Source organism: Protopterus annectens, chromosome 7.part1 (assembly GCF_019279795.1).
Source record: "Protopterus annectens isolate FY-2018-M chromosome 7.part1, PAN1.0, whole genome shotgun sequence".
NCBI classification, from domain to species: Eukaryota; Metazoa; Chordata; order Ceratodontiformes; family Protopteridae; genus Protopterus; species Protopterus annectens.
Window position 1 is genome coordinate 382,223,147 of NC_056740.1, and position 19,323 is coordinate 382,242,469.

Here is a 19,323-nt window from a genome sequence, read left to right on the forward strand (position 1 = left end):
GTTAGAATGAACCTTAATTTTGTGTTGTAAAGGTAAACTAGCAGCTGAATAAGTGAAGGTGATGCAATCAGATAACCATTTAGATAGTGCTGTTTTTACCACTGGCATACCTTTCCTAGAGTCTGAAAAGGAAACAAAAAGTTGATCTGATTTTCTGAACTCTTTGGTTCTATCCAGGTAAAATCTGAGCTGCCTATGAACATCAAGCATGTACTCTAAGTTGTTCGTGTGTTTTGGGAAAAACACTGGTAAATCTATGATTTGGTTAAGGTTAGTTTCAGTACAAACTTTAGGGAAAAATTAAGGATTTGTCCGCAGGGACACTCTGTCAGCATGAAAAATCAAATATGGAGGCTTTATGGACAAGGCCTGTAGCTCTGATACTCTATGGGCGGATGTGATGGTTACTAAAAAGATAGTCTTCCAAGACAAAAATTTCAAATCACATGAGGAAGCTGGCTGGAATGGTGGGAGAATAATGCGTGAAAACATAAAATTTAGGTTCCATAGAGTATAAGGGGATTTCACTGGTGGTCTGAGGTGGAATGCCCATTTCAGAAAGGCTTTGGATAGCTTGTGTGACATTACATTCAATCCTTTAAGGCCAAGGTGAAAATTAGAGATGGCAGCAAGTTGTACCCAAACTGTAGCTGCCGCAGCTCCTTTGTTGAAAAGCACAGTCAGAAATTCTAATATAGAGGAAATGGGGGCTTGGTATGGATCAATGTTATTCTGAGACGCCCATATAGAAAATCTCCTCCATTTGCTAAGGTATAACTACCTAGCAGAGGAATTTATGAGAAGATATTAAGATATGCTGCATTTTGTTTGAGAGATTATGGAACCTGGCTATGATGGGAATTGGAGCAGCCAAGCTGTCAATTTTAGGGACTGAAGAGAGGGATGAAGAGCCCCCGACAAATGTGTCAGAAGGTCTGGAACTGGATCCAGAATCCAAGGCTCTTCCAACAGATGAAGTTGATGGAAGGGGAAACAAATCTGACAAAGCCAATGAGGGGCTATTAGAATGACAGTCCTTCCCAGGGATTTTGCTTTCTGTGATAATTTGGGTATCAAGGGAATTGGTGGAAAGACAGAGAGGAGACCCGAAGGCCAATCGTGTACGAGTGTGTCCCTTGGGGAATCTCCCAGAGGGGGAATCAGGGCAAAGCAGCTTCTACATTTTGTGTTCATGTAGGAAGCAAAAAGGTCATAGCAAGGCTGGCCCCACCTGTGGAATATTCTCTCCGCTATCTCTTTTTTAAGGGACCACTCGTGAGGCAACAAAATTGCCCTGCTCAGTTTGTCTGCAATCACGCTGGATTTCCCCGGGATGTGCGTTATCAGAAAGCGCTGGGTGGATGTAGCCCACTGCCATACTCTTAGGGCCTCACAACAAAGGGGATACAACCTGGTTCCTCCTTGTTTGTTCAAGTACCAGACCACTGACATGTTGTCCGTCTGAATCGCAATTTTCCCCAGAGGGAGAGAGTCCTGAAAGTACTGCAATGCCAAAAGTACCGCTCTCATCTCCAGGACATTGAAATGCAGATGTGTCTCTTGTTCGGTCCTTATGCCTTGGGTTGTTCTTCCATGAAAATGCCCCCCCCCCCCACCCTATCAGGGAAGCATTCGTGGTCACTGTAGCCACTGGTGAGGGTAGGATAAAAGGATGACCTATCGTTACTTGAAGAGAGGTCAACCACCACCGAAGATCCTTTTTGCATGTGTTTGTCACAATTATGAGATGAGACATTGGGAGCTCTTGATAAGACCATTGAGTGAATAGCAGGCGTTGTAGAATGCGCATGTCCATGCGACCCAATGGTATAACTATTATTGCAGCTGCCATCATGCCTAACAACTTTAGCACTTCTAATACTGGAGCCTTATCTCTGGCTATGATGTTCTGGACTTGCTGACAAAGTAGTAAAACTCTTTCTGCTGGAAGTTTTAAAGTTGTGGTGGTAGTAGTGTCCAATTCTGCTCCAATAAAAACGATATGTTGCGATGGCGACAAGGCAGATTTTTCTGCATTTATGGTAATGCCCAGATGACTGCAAAGAGTAAGAGTGGTGAACCTGGCTTGTATTAGCTGATGCCTGGTGGTGGCGGTGAGGAGCTAATCGTCTAAGTACGGAAACACCTAAAATCCTAAACGCCTCAGGTGAGCCCTGACCACTGCCATACATTTGGTGAACACTCTGGGGGGCTGTAGGGAGACCAAAGGGCAGGATTCGAAACTGGTAATGACTGGCTTCCAGCCAGAAGCGCAGATGATCCCTGAATGGTCTGGCCATTTTTATATGGTAGTACGCATCCTGTAGATAAATTGAAAACATCCAACTGTCTTTCCCTAAGAAGGGAAGTATCGACTGACGCGTGACCATCCAGAACTTCTCTTTCTTGACAAATCTGTTTAATCTGCTGAGGTCCAAAATAGGTCTAGAGTCCCCTGTCTTTTTTGGAACTAAAACGAATCTTCAGTAAGTTCCGGATCCTGTCTGGTCTGCTAGGACTGGTTGGATGACTCTTTTTCTTAGCAACATTTGGACCTCTACTCTTGCTTGTTCCCTGTAACTGGGTGGAACGTCTGGGATTTTTGTTGTCAATGGAGGGGGAATGGCAAAGGGAATGAAATATCCTCTGGAAACTATACTTTGTACCCAGTTGTTATTTTGAGCCAGGCATCTGGATACAAAGATAAGTGACCCCCAACTGTCTCCAGAGCAGTACAGTCAGGCCTCCTTTCAGAAGCGCTGGCAGGGCTTCCCAAAGAACTGGTCTCTGTCACCCTGTTTTGTGGACCCCCCCCCCCTCTGCCGTGAGGGAGGCATCTTCCATTACTGCCCCCTCCTCTGCCCATGGAGGGGGGTTCACCACGTGTGTCCAGAAAGGATCCTTGGTCTTTTCAGAACCACATCTTTCCTCCCTTTTGACCCTTGGGTTCGGGTCTAGTAAGGGTGGAAAACCGGACTCCGACGGCAGACACGACTCTTTCCTTCCTGCTCACACCAGGTCAAAGTTTCCTTAACTTTGGGCCCAAAAAGGGACGAGCCATCAAAAGGGGTGTTGACAAAGGATGACTTAAAGAGCTCCGTGAAGGAACACAAGCGCATCCAGGAATGCCTCCTAAGAGCAATTCCTGTACCCACTTCACTACTCATTCTATCAGCTGCATATGAAATGAGACACACTGACAAGTTCACTATGGAATTGAGGGTAGCAAGCTGGGAGGTGACTTTGTCTGAAGCTCCTGCAGCTACCATACCCTGAAGAGCATCTCCAAGCTCTTTTAGGAGGTCTCTCTGCAGTCTCGTAAAATGTGTGAGATATTTCATTGAACGCATGGCAAAAGTCACTGAACTGTACATGTACATGTGCCACCTGTATCTATCCATGATCCTAGAGTCTCTGTTAGGAGGAGGATGGATAGAGGAAGAAGTTTTTGACATTTCCTTTTTGGTGGCTGCCGCCACCGCCATGGCATCAACTGTCACTCCCTTAGTGAGAAAGGACTTACCCTGAGGGGCGGAAATAAATTTATTGGGCCTCCTAGGGACACGGTCCATGGTGTCTTGAGACTCCCACGCCCTTTGTGAGACCATCTTCATGAGCTCATCAAAGGGCGAAGGCACCGAAGAGGTGGATGGTTGAGACCCGAAAGCCTTCAGGAGAACTGACTCATCTTCAGTAGGGTTGGTGGACTTCCAGCCACCCCTCTGTTTAAGGATTTCGAATATCTCTGCAAATGAGATATCTTCAGAGGGGGACTGTGGGGACCCTTCTGATTCATCTAAGTCGGTACCAGACTTGAAAGACTCCTGTGGGGAGTTCTAGGTGCTTCCTCTTGCAAATTCTCTTCCTGGGAACCTCATCGGTGGGAACTTCTGGTGAGGTCTCAGAAGAGCAGGGGCCACCCAGTGGTGCTTCCTGAGGCTCAGGGTCTCTAAGCTTCAAAGGGATCAGTGAGGCAGAATTGGACACAGATGCTTTTGGGGAGGAGGTAGTTGGACCTGAAATTGTAGATGTCTTGGGGGACATCACTCTCCTCATGGCTTCAAAGGCACCTCTGCTCTAATAAGAAAGGACCACTGGATCCAAAGAAACAACTGATCCCCTCTGCACCAAAACAGTGGGCTCTGAACCAGAAGTAGGAGCCGAAATCATCTGAGCCAAGGGCCTGAGAGGCAAAGTCAGAACTGAAAGGTCAGTCCAACTATCATTCCAGGACCTGACCAGAGAATTTCGGCTCCTAGACTCCTCGACTGGGACCGAGGAAGTCCAAGTAAATGGAACCGATGACACTGGAACAGGCGTTGGCTCAGAAGGATCAACAATCATCAGGTCCAACTCCTCCGGCTCCGAAGGACAAGAATGGCTCGGAGGAGAAAAAGAAGTTGATGGCATAACTGTTTTCGGTTCCAAAACCACTTGGGTCGGAGCCGATAAAAATTTAGCAAACGCCAGTGCCTGTAACAACTTCTGCATCACATGATCCACATCCAAATCACATAGGTTGATCGAGGACTGAGATGAATGAATGGAGGGTGGTACCAGCTGGAGAATGGGAGACTTTAATACTTCAGAGACCAGTTCCAAGACTGGGGACTGGCTCCGAAAAGACAGGGTGCTCAGCTCCAAAGGCTGTGGAGTCGACGCTGACAGTTTTATAGATTTTGTCACACCAGTAGATGAAGCCTTAGAAGACTTTGAAGACTTGGGAGACTGGCTAGATTTATCCTGGTCACTCCTGAAAAGAAGATTTTAACAGACCTCTGTCAATAAGTTTTCTTTTTCTCTCATGTAAAACTCTGGAAGAAAAAGAATGGCAAATGGAGCAGCACTCCTTCAAGTGCAAGGCTTCGAGACAGTAAACACAATTTATGTGACTATCTGTCACTGACATCTTTTGTCCACACTTTGGACAGTTTTTAAAACCAGACCTGGGATGATTTTCCTTATCCTGGTCAGCCATAACTTTATCTACTGTACCAAAAATACTTGTTATTCAACAACAAAGTACACGCACATACTAACTTTAACAATTTTAGAGTACACTATTATATAAACTGTAAATAGCCCCTAAAAAGAACAAATGGGCTGTAACAATGTACAAACAAACACACACACACACACACACACACACACACACACACACACACACACCAAATTTAACTATCTATAAATGGTTGTAAAACACTATACTAATTATCTATATAAGGCACACCAGTAAAGACCTATAAAAAATTAGGGCCAAAGGGAGAAAGAGAACTATCAACTTTAAAGCTATAAAAGTTATAACTAGCAATTACTAACAACTATTAATATAACTATTAGTATAACTATTAATATAAGAGAAAAAATTTTGAAAGATTTATAGAAAAACTATGCTGGCCCGAGCTGTGCTTGGAAACCTCCGATCTGTTGCAGCGGCAAACTAGATCTGAGGTAACTCTAGGTGCATCATGGGATAGGGACTTGGCCTCGAGCTGTCTGAAGACCTCAAGTTTTGTAGTAGGCCGACAACAGCGAGATAGAACAACTTCACATACCTACTTTCATATGCTGATTGTCTAAGAACTGACTGTAATCCCTGTTAATAAGACATAGCTTTACTGATAGAATGATCTGAAGAAATCATGCTGAAGTTGAAAGCCTTCACCTAATGTAGATGGCTTCAGAAAAGTATGTAATTAAGACTGTATTACTTCATTTTGTTTTTCATTTTTTGCCATCTTTGGTTAAAATATAATCAGAAACTCCTAAAAAAGTAGAACATTACAAGTACTAGTGTGATCCATCTCTGTATTTTACAAATAATCACCTTTCCTTGCTGCCTCCAAAAGTTAGTTTTCAAATACACGAAAAAATTTATTTAATTTCAATTCAATTAAAGTAAAAAAAAAACTTCCTGTACAAGCTGTATATTCATCTCCTAACCATTTCCAAACTTGAACCTTCACTAGATATCTTAAACATAAAAATAACAAGGTTAGTGCTTAACCGCCAAACTTTAATTTTAAACTTAATCCTACAACACTATTACCCCTAACTAATTTAGACTCACATTTAAGGCACAATGGAACACTGCTCTTGTACCCTTTATAACCACATGACACTCTCTCTCACTTCAACAGGGTATGCATCATTTACTTCAACTACCTCCTTTCTTATTCAGTCTATTGCTGCTACACTATATCCTCTGTGTATGCTTTCCATCTGTGCACAGTTTGACTCCCATTTATGAATACCTAATTACAGCCTGAAAAGGGATGTATAGCACTCTCCTATCTCATGTTATTCAAAATAAAAAAAGGTTGCAAATACTCATATAACCCCCCCCCACTACACCTCCCTCACGTGTGTCAACTTCACTCTAACACCTAACACCATTTATTGATAACCTAACTAACCTGTACCACACACTCTAACCTACATCTCTACCTTCATCTTCCTACCTCCGCCACCTACTGTTCTTGTATATATAGCCCATCACTGGATAACCTGACAAACAAATATATAACGTAGACACTATGTTGTATTGTAGAAAAAAAAACTGAATCCCTTTATCTGTTCAGCTACATGCTCTACATAGGCTTTCAACAAATATGATTTGCAAGCTGTCTTGTGGCACGGAGGCATGGTTTTTGATAATGCTACAAATGATCCAAGTTCAGCAACATACACAAAGCAAGAGAGGACCTAGTCAAGAGGAGACAGAAAAGATGAAATGGCTGGTGATCTGCCCTCTTATGTCTTAGCTGCACAATCATGACCTTGAGGTGGTTAACAATGTCATCTTATGGAGATGCATTAAGTAGGAGTGAGCAAGGTGATACTCTCACACAACAAGATGTCATTACGTTCATAGCAGGGTAGGATCCCTGGAAGGAAATAAGCTCTCTATCAAAGTGACTGCAAAAGTTGCTGAATGATGAGAAGAGGGGCCACAAAAAAGATGCAGATGGGGAAGACAGAAAATCTAGCACTGAAGGCACAGTGGGAAGCAGACCTCCCCAAAATGTTTTTAAAGAAAATACTATTTCCTGAAATCTTACCAGACTGCATAGGAAATGAATAACAGTACTGTCATTTGATGGAACCCCATATAATGGCAAAATGTTAGCTAATTCTGACTTCTGTTAAAACGTGTTTCACACATTTCTATACTGCATTACTAGAACTAACCATTTAAATACATTTATATACATCATTTTCATTTTTTTCCTGTACAAACATCAATATAAACTCATTTGTAACACTTTTAAAAATGTGCATGCAACTTAAGACACTTCTTACCCATAAATATCCAAAACTCCAATAAATGTATGCTGTTTGCCATGAAATTTCAAAGCTTTGTTAATCTCTTTAACAATGTAGTCAAACAGATGAGCATACACATGCTTTGCTAGTGCATCTCTTGCATTGCCAGCTTGAACCTTCGTCATTGGCTTTACTACAGTTTCTGTGGCAGTAACGAGTTTTCGATTGCACAACCAACATGCCATATTGCTTGCATCTATGCTGAGAAGGTCACAAAAAATGTTCAAATGTTCATCCTCCAGCTGTTGTACAAGGAAAACACAAGAAAGCAGATGCAGTGTTATATTTCTATTTTGTAATAAGTAGCTGGGCACTGCAAAAACAATTATGAAATATATGGCTGCTCCCATGTAAGCATACACATCTCTAACTTAATATAAAGTGACATAATAAAAGAAAAAAAGGCATGAATTCAATTCAAAAATAAAATATTGCATTTTTTGCTTACATCACCACTGAACTCTGTTGCAGCTCCTATCACTTTCACACATCGTGTATTCATCCCCCCCACAGTATACCCCCATACTGAGATAGCACTGGGTGCTAGGAGTCTGTTGAAGCATCATACAATGGCTATAAGGATTTTTTTCAGTTATGTTGTATGATTTCCCCATAATCTAGCAGCAATGAAGTATGTTCTAGGCAACACATTGTCATTTCTGCAGTTACACAGATACACATACACCTGCCTGTTTGGATAACACTGTGACCTACTGTGATTTAGGGTTGTTTTTTTATGGTTCCTGGTCTCAATCAGAACACATGTTATAAGGCCCTGTAAGGATCTCATCATTCTATTTAGTACTAAGAAAAAACATAAACATGAAAGCAAGCCTACTCTTCTATTGCATCAGTAGTTCCTGTGGGGTTTTAAGAAGCAACCTGAAAGCAATCGAAGTCTCCTAGAGTATCTCCAGTTGCTTTAGTAATGCATAAATAATTGTTTCCTTTTCTAACTGTACCAAACCCTTGCTGCAGATATAAACAGCTCTTAAAGTACAGTTATATAGGTAAATGTACCATAACAGTAGACATCTAAATGATCACTGCTGCATTAGCCTAAGCTATATCTGTTATATCCTACATAGGATATAGCAAATGGCTAGCTTCTACAGTTTCATGCATCCAGACTGTCAGTTACCTGAAAAGATAAGTTTGGCTATCAAGTCCTTTAGCTTTCATGCCAACTGAGAGAAGAAGGCTGAGCCCTGAGAGGCCATTGCTAGGAATAACAAAAAACAAATGTCCACACCACAGCACAAAAACACTAAAAATAAGGCAGAAGGAGACTGTGAGTTGCTACTGCAGCAGTAATCATTTGAACATCTACTGTTATGGTAAGTTTACTCACATAATGTACTATGTCTATCACACTGATCACTGCTGCAGTAGTCTAAGCTATATGGGTTGATTACCATTGTTTACAATAACTAGAAAGTGGAAGGGGTCGGGCACCCCCTAGCGAATGGATCTAGCAAGGTCTGACCTACACGTGGAGAAGTGATCTAGCTTGCAGTGCTTTGTAAAAGTATTTGCAGAGGACCAAATTGTTGCTTCTAGAATACGTCTAGAGTTCAACCCTTCCCAAAAAAGCCATAGATAAAGCCAAGGTCCTGGTAGAATTGGCCTCAACCCTGCCTGGAATATTTTTTTGCAGTCATAATAACAAAGGGTAACAGCCTGAGACAACCATTTGGAAACAGTCTGCTTTGACACAGGTTATCTCTTCTTACCTTCACAAGACATGAACAAGTGATAGGAAATTTTGAAAGATTTTTTTCTGTCAAGACAGTAACAAGTCAACTGTGGACGTTCAAGTTATAAAGTATCCTTTCCCTCTCATTTTGGGGTTCACGGAAGAACACAATGAACAGTTTAGCTTAAAGTAAATTCAGATTCCACTTCAGGCATAAAAGGAGGATTAATTCTCAAGGAATTCCTGTCTCTATGTAAAATGAAAAGGATGACCCACCTTAAGAGCTTGCAACTTGGATACTCTTCTTGCAAAGGTTAGAGCAACCAGTAAAACTGTTTTCTATGTTAAAAATCTCAAGTCAATTTTTTATTTTATTTTACATTTGCTGACCAGGACAGTCAAACTGGATACATGTCCACTTTCAGCGGAGGCCTGTGGAGAAAAGCTCCAAGGTAGAACATGCAGTAAAAAAATCACAAAAATGATTACAAGTTACACACAGTTTACAGGCTCCAGTTGAACAAGCAGGTAATATAATCATACATCAAATAGATGAGCAGGGTAAAATGGAGCAAGTGTTAGCTTCTCAAACAAAAAATTAAGATCTCAAGGAGGAGCCAGTGGTATTCTTGGAAGTCTCTTATGCAAAAACCCCTTTCAAACATTTTGACATGAGACTGTATTGAAAGAGGCGTATTCATGGGCAAACATGCTGAAGTGGCAGACAAATGAACACTGAGACAGGATTAAGACAGGCCATAAGAAAGTAACTCACACGAATATTGTAAACCAGAGAAACACTAGCCTTGAATGGCTGCTGGTTATGTTGTTGGCACCAACTAGAAAACTTTTTCCATTAGCTAATATATGACTTTCTAGCAGCAGGTTTTCTTGGCCCCATTAGTACTTGATGCATACCCTCAAGTAAATCTGAAACACACAGTCACTGTAGCCCAAAGGTCTTCTCCAGAAATAAATGAAGTCAAAGTGAGAATACAAACTGGAAGTCGACCACCACAATAAATGGATAAAAAGTATTTATTGTGAACAGATAAGCGCTTTCACGTGTACCAAGACACGCTTCTTCAGATCCTTACAACAAACATCTTCTAAAACCAAGTATATATACACATTTCTAAATTGATCAATTAGCTTAATTAATCTAAACCTAACCATGTGAATAAAATCATCTAATTAAACAAACCAAGCACTGGCAAGTACTATTGCTCATGTTGCAGAGTAGATGGAATAAATAAATAAATAAATGCAGAACCAACAAAGCTCAAACAGTTAAATGATGAACAAAACTCCTTAGTTGAAACAAAGGTAATTAATCATAAAACTATGTGTCTTAAGAACTCTTATTCAACCAGTCCTAATGACTGAAATAAATATATGTTTTAAAACTCTATGTCCTATATATCCTAAGAGTATATGATGAATGTGCAAAGCCACTGAGGTAGAATACAATAGAAAAATGAAAATAAAATAAAAATAAAAATAAAAACTGAAATATCTAATGTTGTCAGGCAATGGCATAAAATTACTGCCCTTCCTTTTAAAACTCTATTACATGAATTATCAGTAAAAGTGAAAACCTAGCTTATATATAAATCTAAAATAAAATATATAAAAATATATACAGTGTAAAACAACAATATGAAATTTTTCTATGTATATATGTCTGATAAATAAATATAAACAGTGTAAGGAAAGTATATGAAAATATAAATGTATGCATATTAGTGAAGCCATGTGTATGGCTCACTTGGTGATACGGCAGTATCAAATAAACACATAAACACATCGAACTGGAAAGGAACAAATATGGTCAAACATCTGGAATAAATTAATTGCATGTGTTAAATGGAACTCATAAACAGACACAAGTTACAAGAGATAAACAATATATGAAAGTCATGAAACGAAAAACTTGGTATGAAACCTAGTATCTATAAAAATCTATAAAATCTATAAAAATCTATACAAATACATGGTCATGTACTATCCAAATGTGTATATAAAACTGTCAACCTAACAAAAGCGTAGCAGGCTGAAACCTCCTGATAGGGTATACAAATTACACTATACTTTCTTGTACTGACATTGTGAGTATGTCAAGGAGAAACTGCTGATCCAAGTCTGTATGTAGAATAAAAATGTAATAATAAACAAGTGCAATCAAAAAAATATATCTGTATACACTGTCACTAAAATCAGACATGGTTCAAAGAAAATCAGACATGGTTGAGAGAATTACTATGCACTGCGTCCTTTCAACGGAGCCCTTACACTAACATATTGATTAAGTCCTGGCTCATAATGTGCTTTGAGTTTGAAAATCCAAGAGAGTTCCACCAGCTCTAAATCATTGAAAATGTCTCCTTCTCTAGAATTAGGTGGGACTGTCTGTAGGATTCTAAATACAAATGAATGTGTTGGATTATTAGCAATGTGTTTAGCCAAAGCACTTTTGGTATCACACTTCCTAATATCTAAAGCATGTTCCAGTATCCTCTCCCTCAAGGTCCTAGTAGTCATTCCTACATAGAATACTGTACAGCTCTGACATGTGGCTAAATATATAAGGTTCTTGCTTACACATGTACCTTTGTGATGTGGTTCAAACCTGTAGTTCAACACTGGATGTTCAAACTCCTGGACTGTAGTAATCAATGTACATGCACTGCACTTGTTACAAGGAAAAGTACCCGACTTCACATCCTTGTTAATACTTATATTCTTATTAACATTATTAGACTCTATACATAGGAGTCTACTGAGATTCTTACTGTTCTGAAATGTGTATGAAGGTGTGGAGCCCACTATCATTGCTAACTGTTGATCAGTCAAGAGAATATGCCAATTGCTTAGAATAATATCTTTAATGTGATGGATGTCACTGGTGTATCTGAGATTGATTCTGACTCTGGAATTGTCAAAGGACTTCTTGCCACGAAAACCAAGCGTTCTTATGTGATTGCCAACTAAAGCAGTCTCTTCATTGAATAGAACCTGATTCTTGACCTTCCTAATCTTTTCTTTGTCATAGCCTCTGTCCAAAAAACATTGCTCTAAAAAACTGCTCTGTTTATTGAGTTCAACACTGTTGTGACATAGCCTCTTTATCCTGGTGAATTGGCTCTTCATTATGCTATCAAATACATTATCTGGGATGCATACTACTAAACTGGAGTAGGGTGTTCCTCCAACATTCCTTTCTGAAAATAGTTGTCTCAATCTTATGATTCATGTTCTTATATAATCTCACATCTAGAAAATCTATACTCTGTAGGTCATGACATATCGTGAAACTCAGAAAGTCAGTAGTAGATTCTAACTGTTCTATAAAGACTAGAAGCTCAGATGTGCTCCCATGCCAAAATAAAAGAACATCATCAACAAAGCGTTTATAGAGGCTAATTTTCTTGAAACTATCATGTGTGAACAAATGTTTCTGCTCCCAATACAGCATGACTATATTCGCGTAAGTGTTGGCGCAGGGGGTGCCCATGGCTACCCCCCACTGTTGCAAATATAGTTGGTCTCTAAACTTAAAAACATTGTTGGTTAAAACAAGTTCCATGATAGCACATAATAATCCCTCTTCACTAGAGTTAAACTTCTGGCTCTTATTTATAATGTCCCTCAGAGCTTCTAAGCCAAAACTATTGGGTATTGCAGTGAACAGGTTCTTTACATCCAGGGTCACAAAGAGTAAACCCTCCATGTTTGTATGGTGATATTCACTTAAGCAATCTAGCAACTCATAAGTATCTTTTAAAATTGATGTAGTCTCACTGACTAGCGGTCTCAGTTTCTTCTCTATGAAGACGGATAATGTCTCAGTAACCCAACCTTGTCCCACAACTATGGGTCTCATAGGTGGTGGGTGTATGCCTTTGTGTATTTTGACAAACCTTTAATATATGGTATCCGAGGTTTCTCTATAAAAAAATACTGGTATAGATCATAATCTATTTGTCTGCACATTAAATACTCATAGAGCTCTTGGTGTACTACATAAACAATTCTGGTAAGTTCTAAATGACTGATGGGTTTGTATGTAGTGATCTCCTTCAGTAAGGTGAGCATTGCATCTTGATATACTTGATTGTCTAGTAAAACAATAGCTCCCCCCTTATCTGCTGATTTTATTACCAAATCACTATTCCGTTTTAAAGAATAAATCCTATCCCATTCAGTAGTATGTGTATTGGAAAACAATGCACTATGTTTAAAATCATAGTAGTACTTGTATAAATCATCTTCACAGACCTTTAAAAAACATTCAGCTACAGGATTTAAAGCTGGCGTGAAAGTACTCTTTTTCTTAAAACAAGACACAATGGTGTTATCGGAGGCTTCATCTGAAGCTCTCTTACTGTTAAAAAGTAGTTTCAGTGAAACATTACGTAAAAATAGTCTCAAGTCTTTCAAGACTTCTGAAATGTTGCTGATCTGAGCAGGAATGTAATTCATACCTCTATTTAATAGCTCAATATCCATGGGTGTTAAACAGTACCTTGATAAATTGACCACTAAGTTGCTCCGTTCCTTCCTCGACCTCTCCGGCTCTGTTGTTCTCCCGACAGCTTCCTGTCAGAATTCCTGTCTCTATGTAAAATGAAAAGGATGACCCACCTTAAGAGCTTGCAACTTGGATACTCTTCTTGCAAAGGTTAGAGCAACCAGTAAAACTGTTTTCTATGTTAAAAATCTCAAGTCAATTTTTTTATTTTATTTTACATTTGCTGACCAGGACAGTCAAACTGGATACATGTCCACTTTCAGCGGAGGCCTGTGGAGAAAAGCTCCAAGGTAGAACATGCAGTAAAAAAATCACAAAAATGATTACAAGTTACACACAGTTTACAGGCTCCAGTTGAACAAGCAGGTAATATAATCATACATCAAATAGATGAGCAGGGTAAAATGGAGCAAGTGTTAGCTTCTCAAACAAAAAATTAAGATCTCAAGGAGGAGCCAGTGGTATTCTTGGAAGTCTCTTATGCAAAAACCCCTTTCAAACATTTTGACATGAGACTGTATTGAAAGAGGCGTATTCATGGGCAAACATGCTGAAGTGGCAGACAAATGAACACTGACACAGGATTAAGACAGGCCATAAGAAAGTAACTCACACGAATATTGTAAACCAGAGAAACACTAGCCTTGAATGGCTGCTGGTTATGTTGTTGGCACCAACTAGAAAACTTTTTCCATTAGCTAATATATGACTTTCTAGCAGCAGGTTTTCTTGGCCCCATTAGTACTTGATGCATGCCCTCAAGTAAACAGGTGTCTAAACGGTATTAAAACAGTATCATCCAGGGAGTCAGACTAAGTTGTTTAGGTTTGGGATGTATCAAACACCCCTATTCTTGTGTGAGTAGATGTAGTCTGTGATGATGCTGATGGCAATTGCTCCTGACTAGTTCCAAAAGAAGGGAAAACCACTGTTGCCTGGGCCAGAATGAGTCACCACAATAAGTCCCCTGGATATATGTGAAAAGGGAGGAAAGCATACAGGAAAATTCATGAGTCTTCCAGGCCTTCTTGAATGGAGTCTTGAAGTAGAATTTTGCCAGCTGAGTCTTCAGAAAGGAGGCAAAAAGGTCTGATTGAGGAACTCAGCATAGATGGATCAAATCTTGAAAGACCCCTTGATCCACTTTGAAATTCATGGTCTGTCTTTGTTGTGCTCAGCTTGTCTGTCACACAATTTTTCTATGCCAGAATGTAGAAACAGATTGTGCTGTAGACCTATATCGTATACTAACATGGCTACTCTATGTAGGGGGTATGATCTGGCTCGCTCTTGCTTGTTTATGTACCACATCACTGTGGTATTGTCCATAACAACTTGAAGTGATCCTGGGGACCAAAGGTGATTCAGAGAATTGAGAGCCTTGTAACAGCTATTATGTTTATGTGCTTTGGTCTGTCTGTCTTGTCACAGAGACCTTGCAATTTTATTCCTTTTGACACTGCTCTCCAAGCAAAATCAAAGGCAATTGTTGTAACTGACTGCTTTGGAGCAAGAGGTGAAAAAGGGAGACCTGGATTAAGGGATGTCTGAAATCTTTGCCAAGTGATCTCTTCTCACAAATCCCAGAACTTTAATCTGACAAAATAATATGTGCTGGTGCTGGAATCACAGAGACGTCAGATACCACTGTATCTTTCTCATGTGGAATCTTGCCAGAGGTATATGAAAACCGTAAATGCCATGAGACCCAGAATTCTTAGGTATTCCCTTGCAGTGACTGAAGTCTGAGTGGAAAACACCTGGAACATAGCTAGATATACATCTATTTTTTTTCCTGTGCAAAAACAGCACTTTGTGCTGAGGTGTACAGCAGACACGCCTGGGACATAATCCTGTGTGATGGAGTCAAAAAATGACTTTCAAATGTTCTTTTGGAATCCAAGCTTGGATGGATTTCTCACCCAAGTGAGAAAATCCAGACACTTTGAAAAAACTTTGCAAAGATAAGTAAAGATGTCTAAATACTAATGCCCTGCAGCCTGCAATGGGTTATAACTGGAGCTAGACACTTTGTGACCTCTGTTAGAGCACTGGATAGCCCAAATGGTAAACAAATAAGTAATTATATGCTCTGGACACATAAAATCTTAAGAAACATCTGTAGTTTGCATGAATAAGCATGTGATGATAAGCACTTTTTAAATCTAAGGTTACTTCTTCTTCTCCTTTCGGCTACACCTATTAGGGGTTGCCACAGTGGATCACTGGTCCACAGAATGAGTGGCAGGAGAGTTTTATGGTGTTGAGTTGTCAGCTCGGTGACCAACTTTCCGCAGAAGGCCCACACATGCGGGCGTGCACACACGGACACACACACACACACACACACACACACACACACACACACACACACACACACACACACACACACACACCTAGGGCCAATTTTAGAATGTCTAATCCATCTGCAGCATGTCTTGGGAATGTGGCAGGAAACCAGAGCACCCAGAGGAAACTCATGTGAACACAGGAAGGACATGCAGACTCCGCACAGAAGGCACCACAGCCGAGAATCAAACCAAAGAACCTCTTGCTGTGAGGAAGCAATGCTAACTGCTGCATCACTGTGCCACTACAGCACGTAAGGTTACTAAAACACTTAAATGAGGAAGAAGGGGTAACAGGGTTGTAAAAGCATTTTGTACTTTGCCAATACCACATACTGGTTTAGGAAAGAAAAGCCCAGAACTGGTCTCCAGGTACTGACTTTCTTCAAAACTGGAAAGGTTCTCAAAAAAAAAAAAAAACTCTTCCTAACTTTATCTCCTGAGAAAGCATGTGCTGTAGGATAGGAGGGAACAGAAGAGTTTGGTCTGGTAGATGTGGAAAAATTTCCTGGAAAGAAGGGATTTCTTCCAACTGCCATCAGTAACCCTGAGTAATCAGTCTTAAAATCCATTTGTCTGAAAAAATCTGTTGGCAAAGTGAGAAATGGAAATTCAGGCTTTCTTGAAGGGATAAGAAAGTGCCTACAATGTCCCTTATGTTTGTTCGGGGAGGGGGGGGGGGGTCTGCTTTCTTTTTGAAACCTCTCTGCCATTGTTCTTTTTTTAACTATCTGCTTACCAGAATTTAACTGAGACTGCTTTGTTTGCTGCCAAAATTGGATGAAGGAGTAGAAAATCCCTTAGAAAATTTAGACACAGAGGGCTGACAAATTTGAGAGACTCCCTGTATCAGCTTACCCCTCCGATCACATTTTGATAACATGTGCAGCACAGTGACCAAAAAACTAAATCTCTATCCAAAGTTGAATTTAAAATCTCATTTTTTACATCACCCCACAGCACAATATCAGTAGCAACAGCCCTGGATATGGTACCTGCAGAGCCATAAACACACTAAGTAATGAGTAGTGACCAGAGAAACAGATAAAACAAAACTACAAAAAAGCAGATTTTGCCTCACAAGACGGAAATGCAGATAAAACATTCCTCATACTTTCACAATTAGTCAGAATAAACTTTTAACATATGAGCCTGACAATTCAAAATTCTGAAAAAATAAAGCTGCAGAAGAATAAACATTTTTCCCCAAACTTATCATCAATTGTTTTACCATGCTTGTCAGAAGGAGAAGGACTAGAATCAATAAAATCCTTGGCAGCAGCTGGATCAAAGTTATAGCTGCCGAGTCAGGTCTGGAATGAGAGTACAGAAATGTGAAAGAGTAAGGGACTTTGTACATTCTGATTGCTCTCTTACGTGCTGCAGGCTGGCTATCAGGGAAACCACAGGCTGTGATAAACACATCCTCCAATGCTGACAGCACTTGGAGGTTGGGAGGGGAGGTTATGGGAATTCCACTTTTAACAATTCATAGTATTTCTTGAGGGACTGAGAAACCTTAGTTCTCCCAAAGAAAACACTGGCATTCTGATAAGTCTCAGAAAAAGATCCCTGGCAGTCAGATTCGGGTAACATGCTCTCCTCTGAGTGTGAATCAGAAATCTCTGGATAAAACCTTGCATTTCACATCACATTCCTCTCCACATTCATTTTCTTGAATCTCTACTGGAAAAGAAGAATCATTTTTTCTCTTACCAAAAACCACCTGGTAAAAAGTGTCAATAACCTGTACAGGACCCCAACTCAGATTTAATAAACTACACCTATTCAGTGGAACTGGAGCAGGAGAAGATATGTGTTTAGTTTTCTGTTTTGTTTTGACAGGAAGGTTAGGACAACATGGTTATTAATGGTAGCAACAGCTTCACCAAGGATGAACACAACATTCAAGCTAAACAGTGGCACCTTCCCTGCCCCTTCTCCCAACAGTGACAGAAGTGGCTCTTCCTTGCCCAATGCGGGGGGACAGACACAGAGGACATGGCTAACTTCCAGTCAACAGTGGCTGTACAGGCAACACCACAGAGATCTGTGGAAAAAGATGAGTGCTCTCAGGAACAAACAAGGGCCACAGCAGTCATCCACCTGTGGCTGAGGCAAACTGCTAGCCTGCTGTGGTAGCAAATGCTCTTTAGTCAACTTTTTCTTTTTGTGGCTGAAAGAAGGACCGACTGAGACTGGCTGACTGATTCATGGTCGAGCTGAAAATGCTGTTTCTTTCCCAGGGAAGCAAAGTAGCACAAGTTGGTAAAATTTTAAGAGTAGTATAAAGTCACATTTCACAATAAAGGCACAGTAACAAGAAATCTGATACACTTTACCAGCCCCAGATATAATTTAAACACAATTTCCTCCAAAAAAAGGCTTCAAACATTTAAATAAACTTTTAAACAGTCAACCTCAGAGAGCTCTATCATTTAAAAGTATGGCAAAGTTGCTTGACAATGAATAAAAGCATATCTTAATAGTTTAAAACATACTTTACTAATCAGGAAAGTAAATAATATGTGGAAGTTTCTTCCCAAAGGGAACAGCATAATCCAACTGTTAATCTTCAAAAGCCCACAGAGTGGTGCTCTTTTTGGTTGTAGGAAAGCTCTTAAAGGACTTGGTGCCAAAACCTGTCTTTTTAGTCATTTCAGCTCAAATTGACTTAACAGTTTATGTGCGTGGAAGGTGCCCTGAAGGTTAGGAAGCTGGTCAACTGTTATATCCTATGCAGGATATAATCCATATAGCTTAGGCTACTGCAGTAGTGATCAATATGATGAACATCAGGTATTCTGTCTCCTGCCATAAGAGTTGACAGAACTAATTTCTGTCAAACTGCACTTTCTTATCTTACTGTTAACATGCCATAACATGACTCATGACGGCTTATCTGTTCATATAAAACTACCTGCTTCCTACAAAAGTTAACCAGACTATTTATTTCTTGCTTATCTGATTTGGTATAACTGTCTGGTGCCTAAAGTGATAATATGATTTCTTAGTTCTGTTTGTCCATCTCTCCAAATGTGTTAATAACGGTCATGTACCTTAAGTCTCTCCTGCAAAATAGTTACTAGCTCAGTGGAATTTCTCATCACCAAGTAAAATAAAGATAAAATGACATAAGATAAAAAATGCAATAAATAAACTAATACTCATACTTCATCAGTTAAATTTTGCAGTGATACTGCCTGATAACCATATGAAATGTTGAGATCTGCTAGAGTGAGTCACAGAACACAGAAACTGAATGGCAGAAAAAAATGGACTTAATTTACACTAAGTCCAAGATAGCCATTTCCAAGAATATTCCTTTTTCTCCAAGGTATGTTGATCTCGGAGTTAGTCTTGCCCACACATTGGGGGGGGGGGGGATTTGCCCCTTGCAAAAAAAAAATGTAAAGGAGAAC

At 39.9% G+C, this 19,323-nt stretch overlaps 1 protein-coding gene across 1 annotated transcript in view; it reads right to left on the reverse strand.

Annotated features, from left to right (window-relative positions):
- Positions 1–19,323, reverse strand: part of LOC122807587 (unconventional myosin-Vc-like) — a 1,372,167-nt gene that overhangs the window by 183,940 nt on the left and 1,168,904 nt on the right. Inside the window, exon 10 of the mRNA XM_044078500.1 lies at positions 7,303–7,568. Coding sequence (XP_043934435.1) covers positions 7,303–7,568 — 266 coding nt within the window. The remainder of the gene's footprint in view (positions 1–7,302; positions 7,569–19,323) is intronic.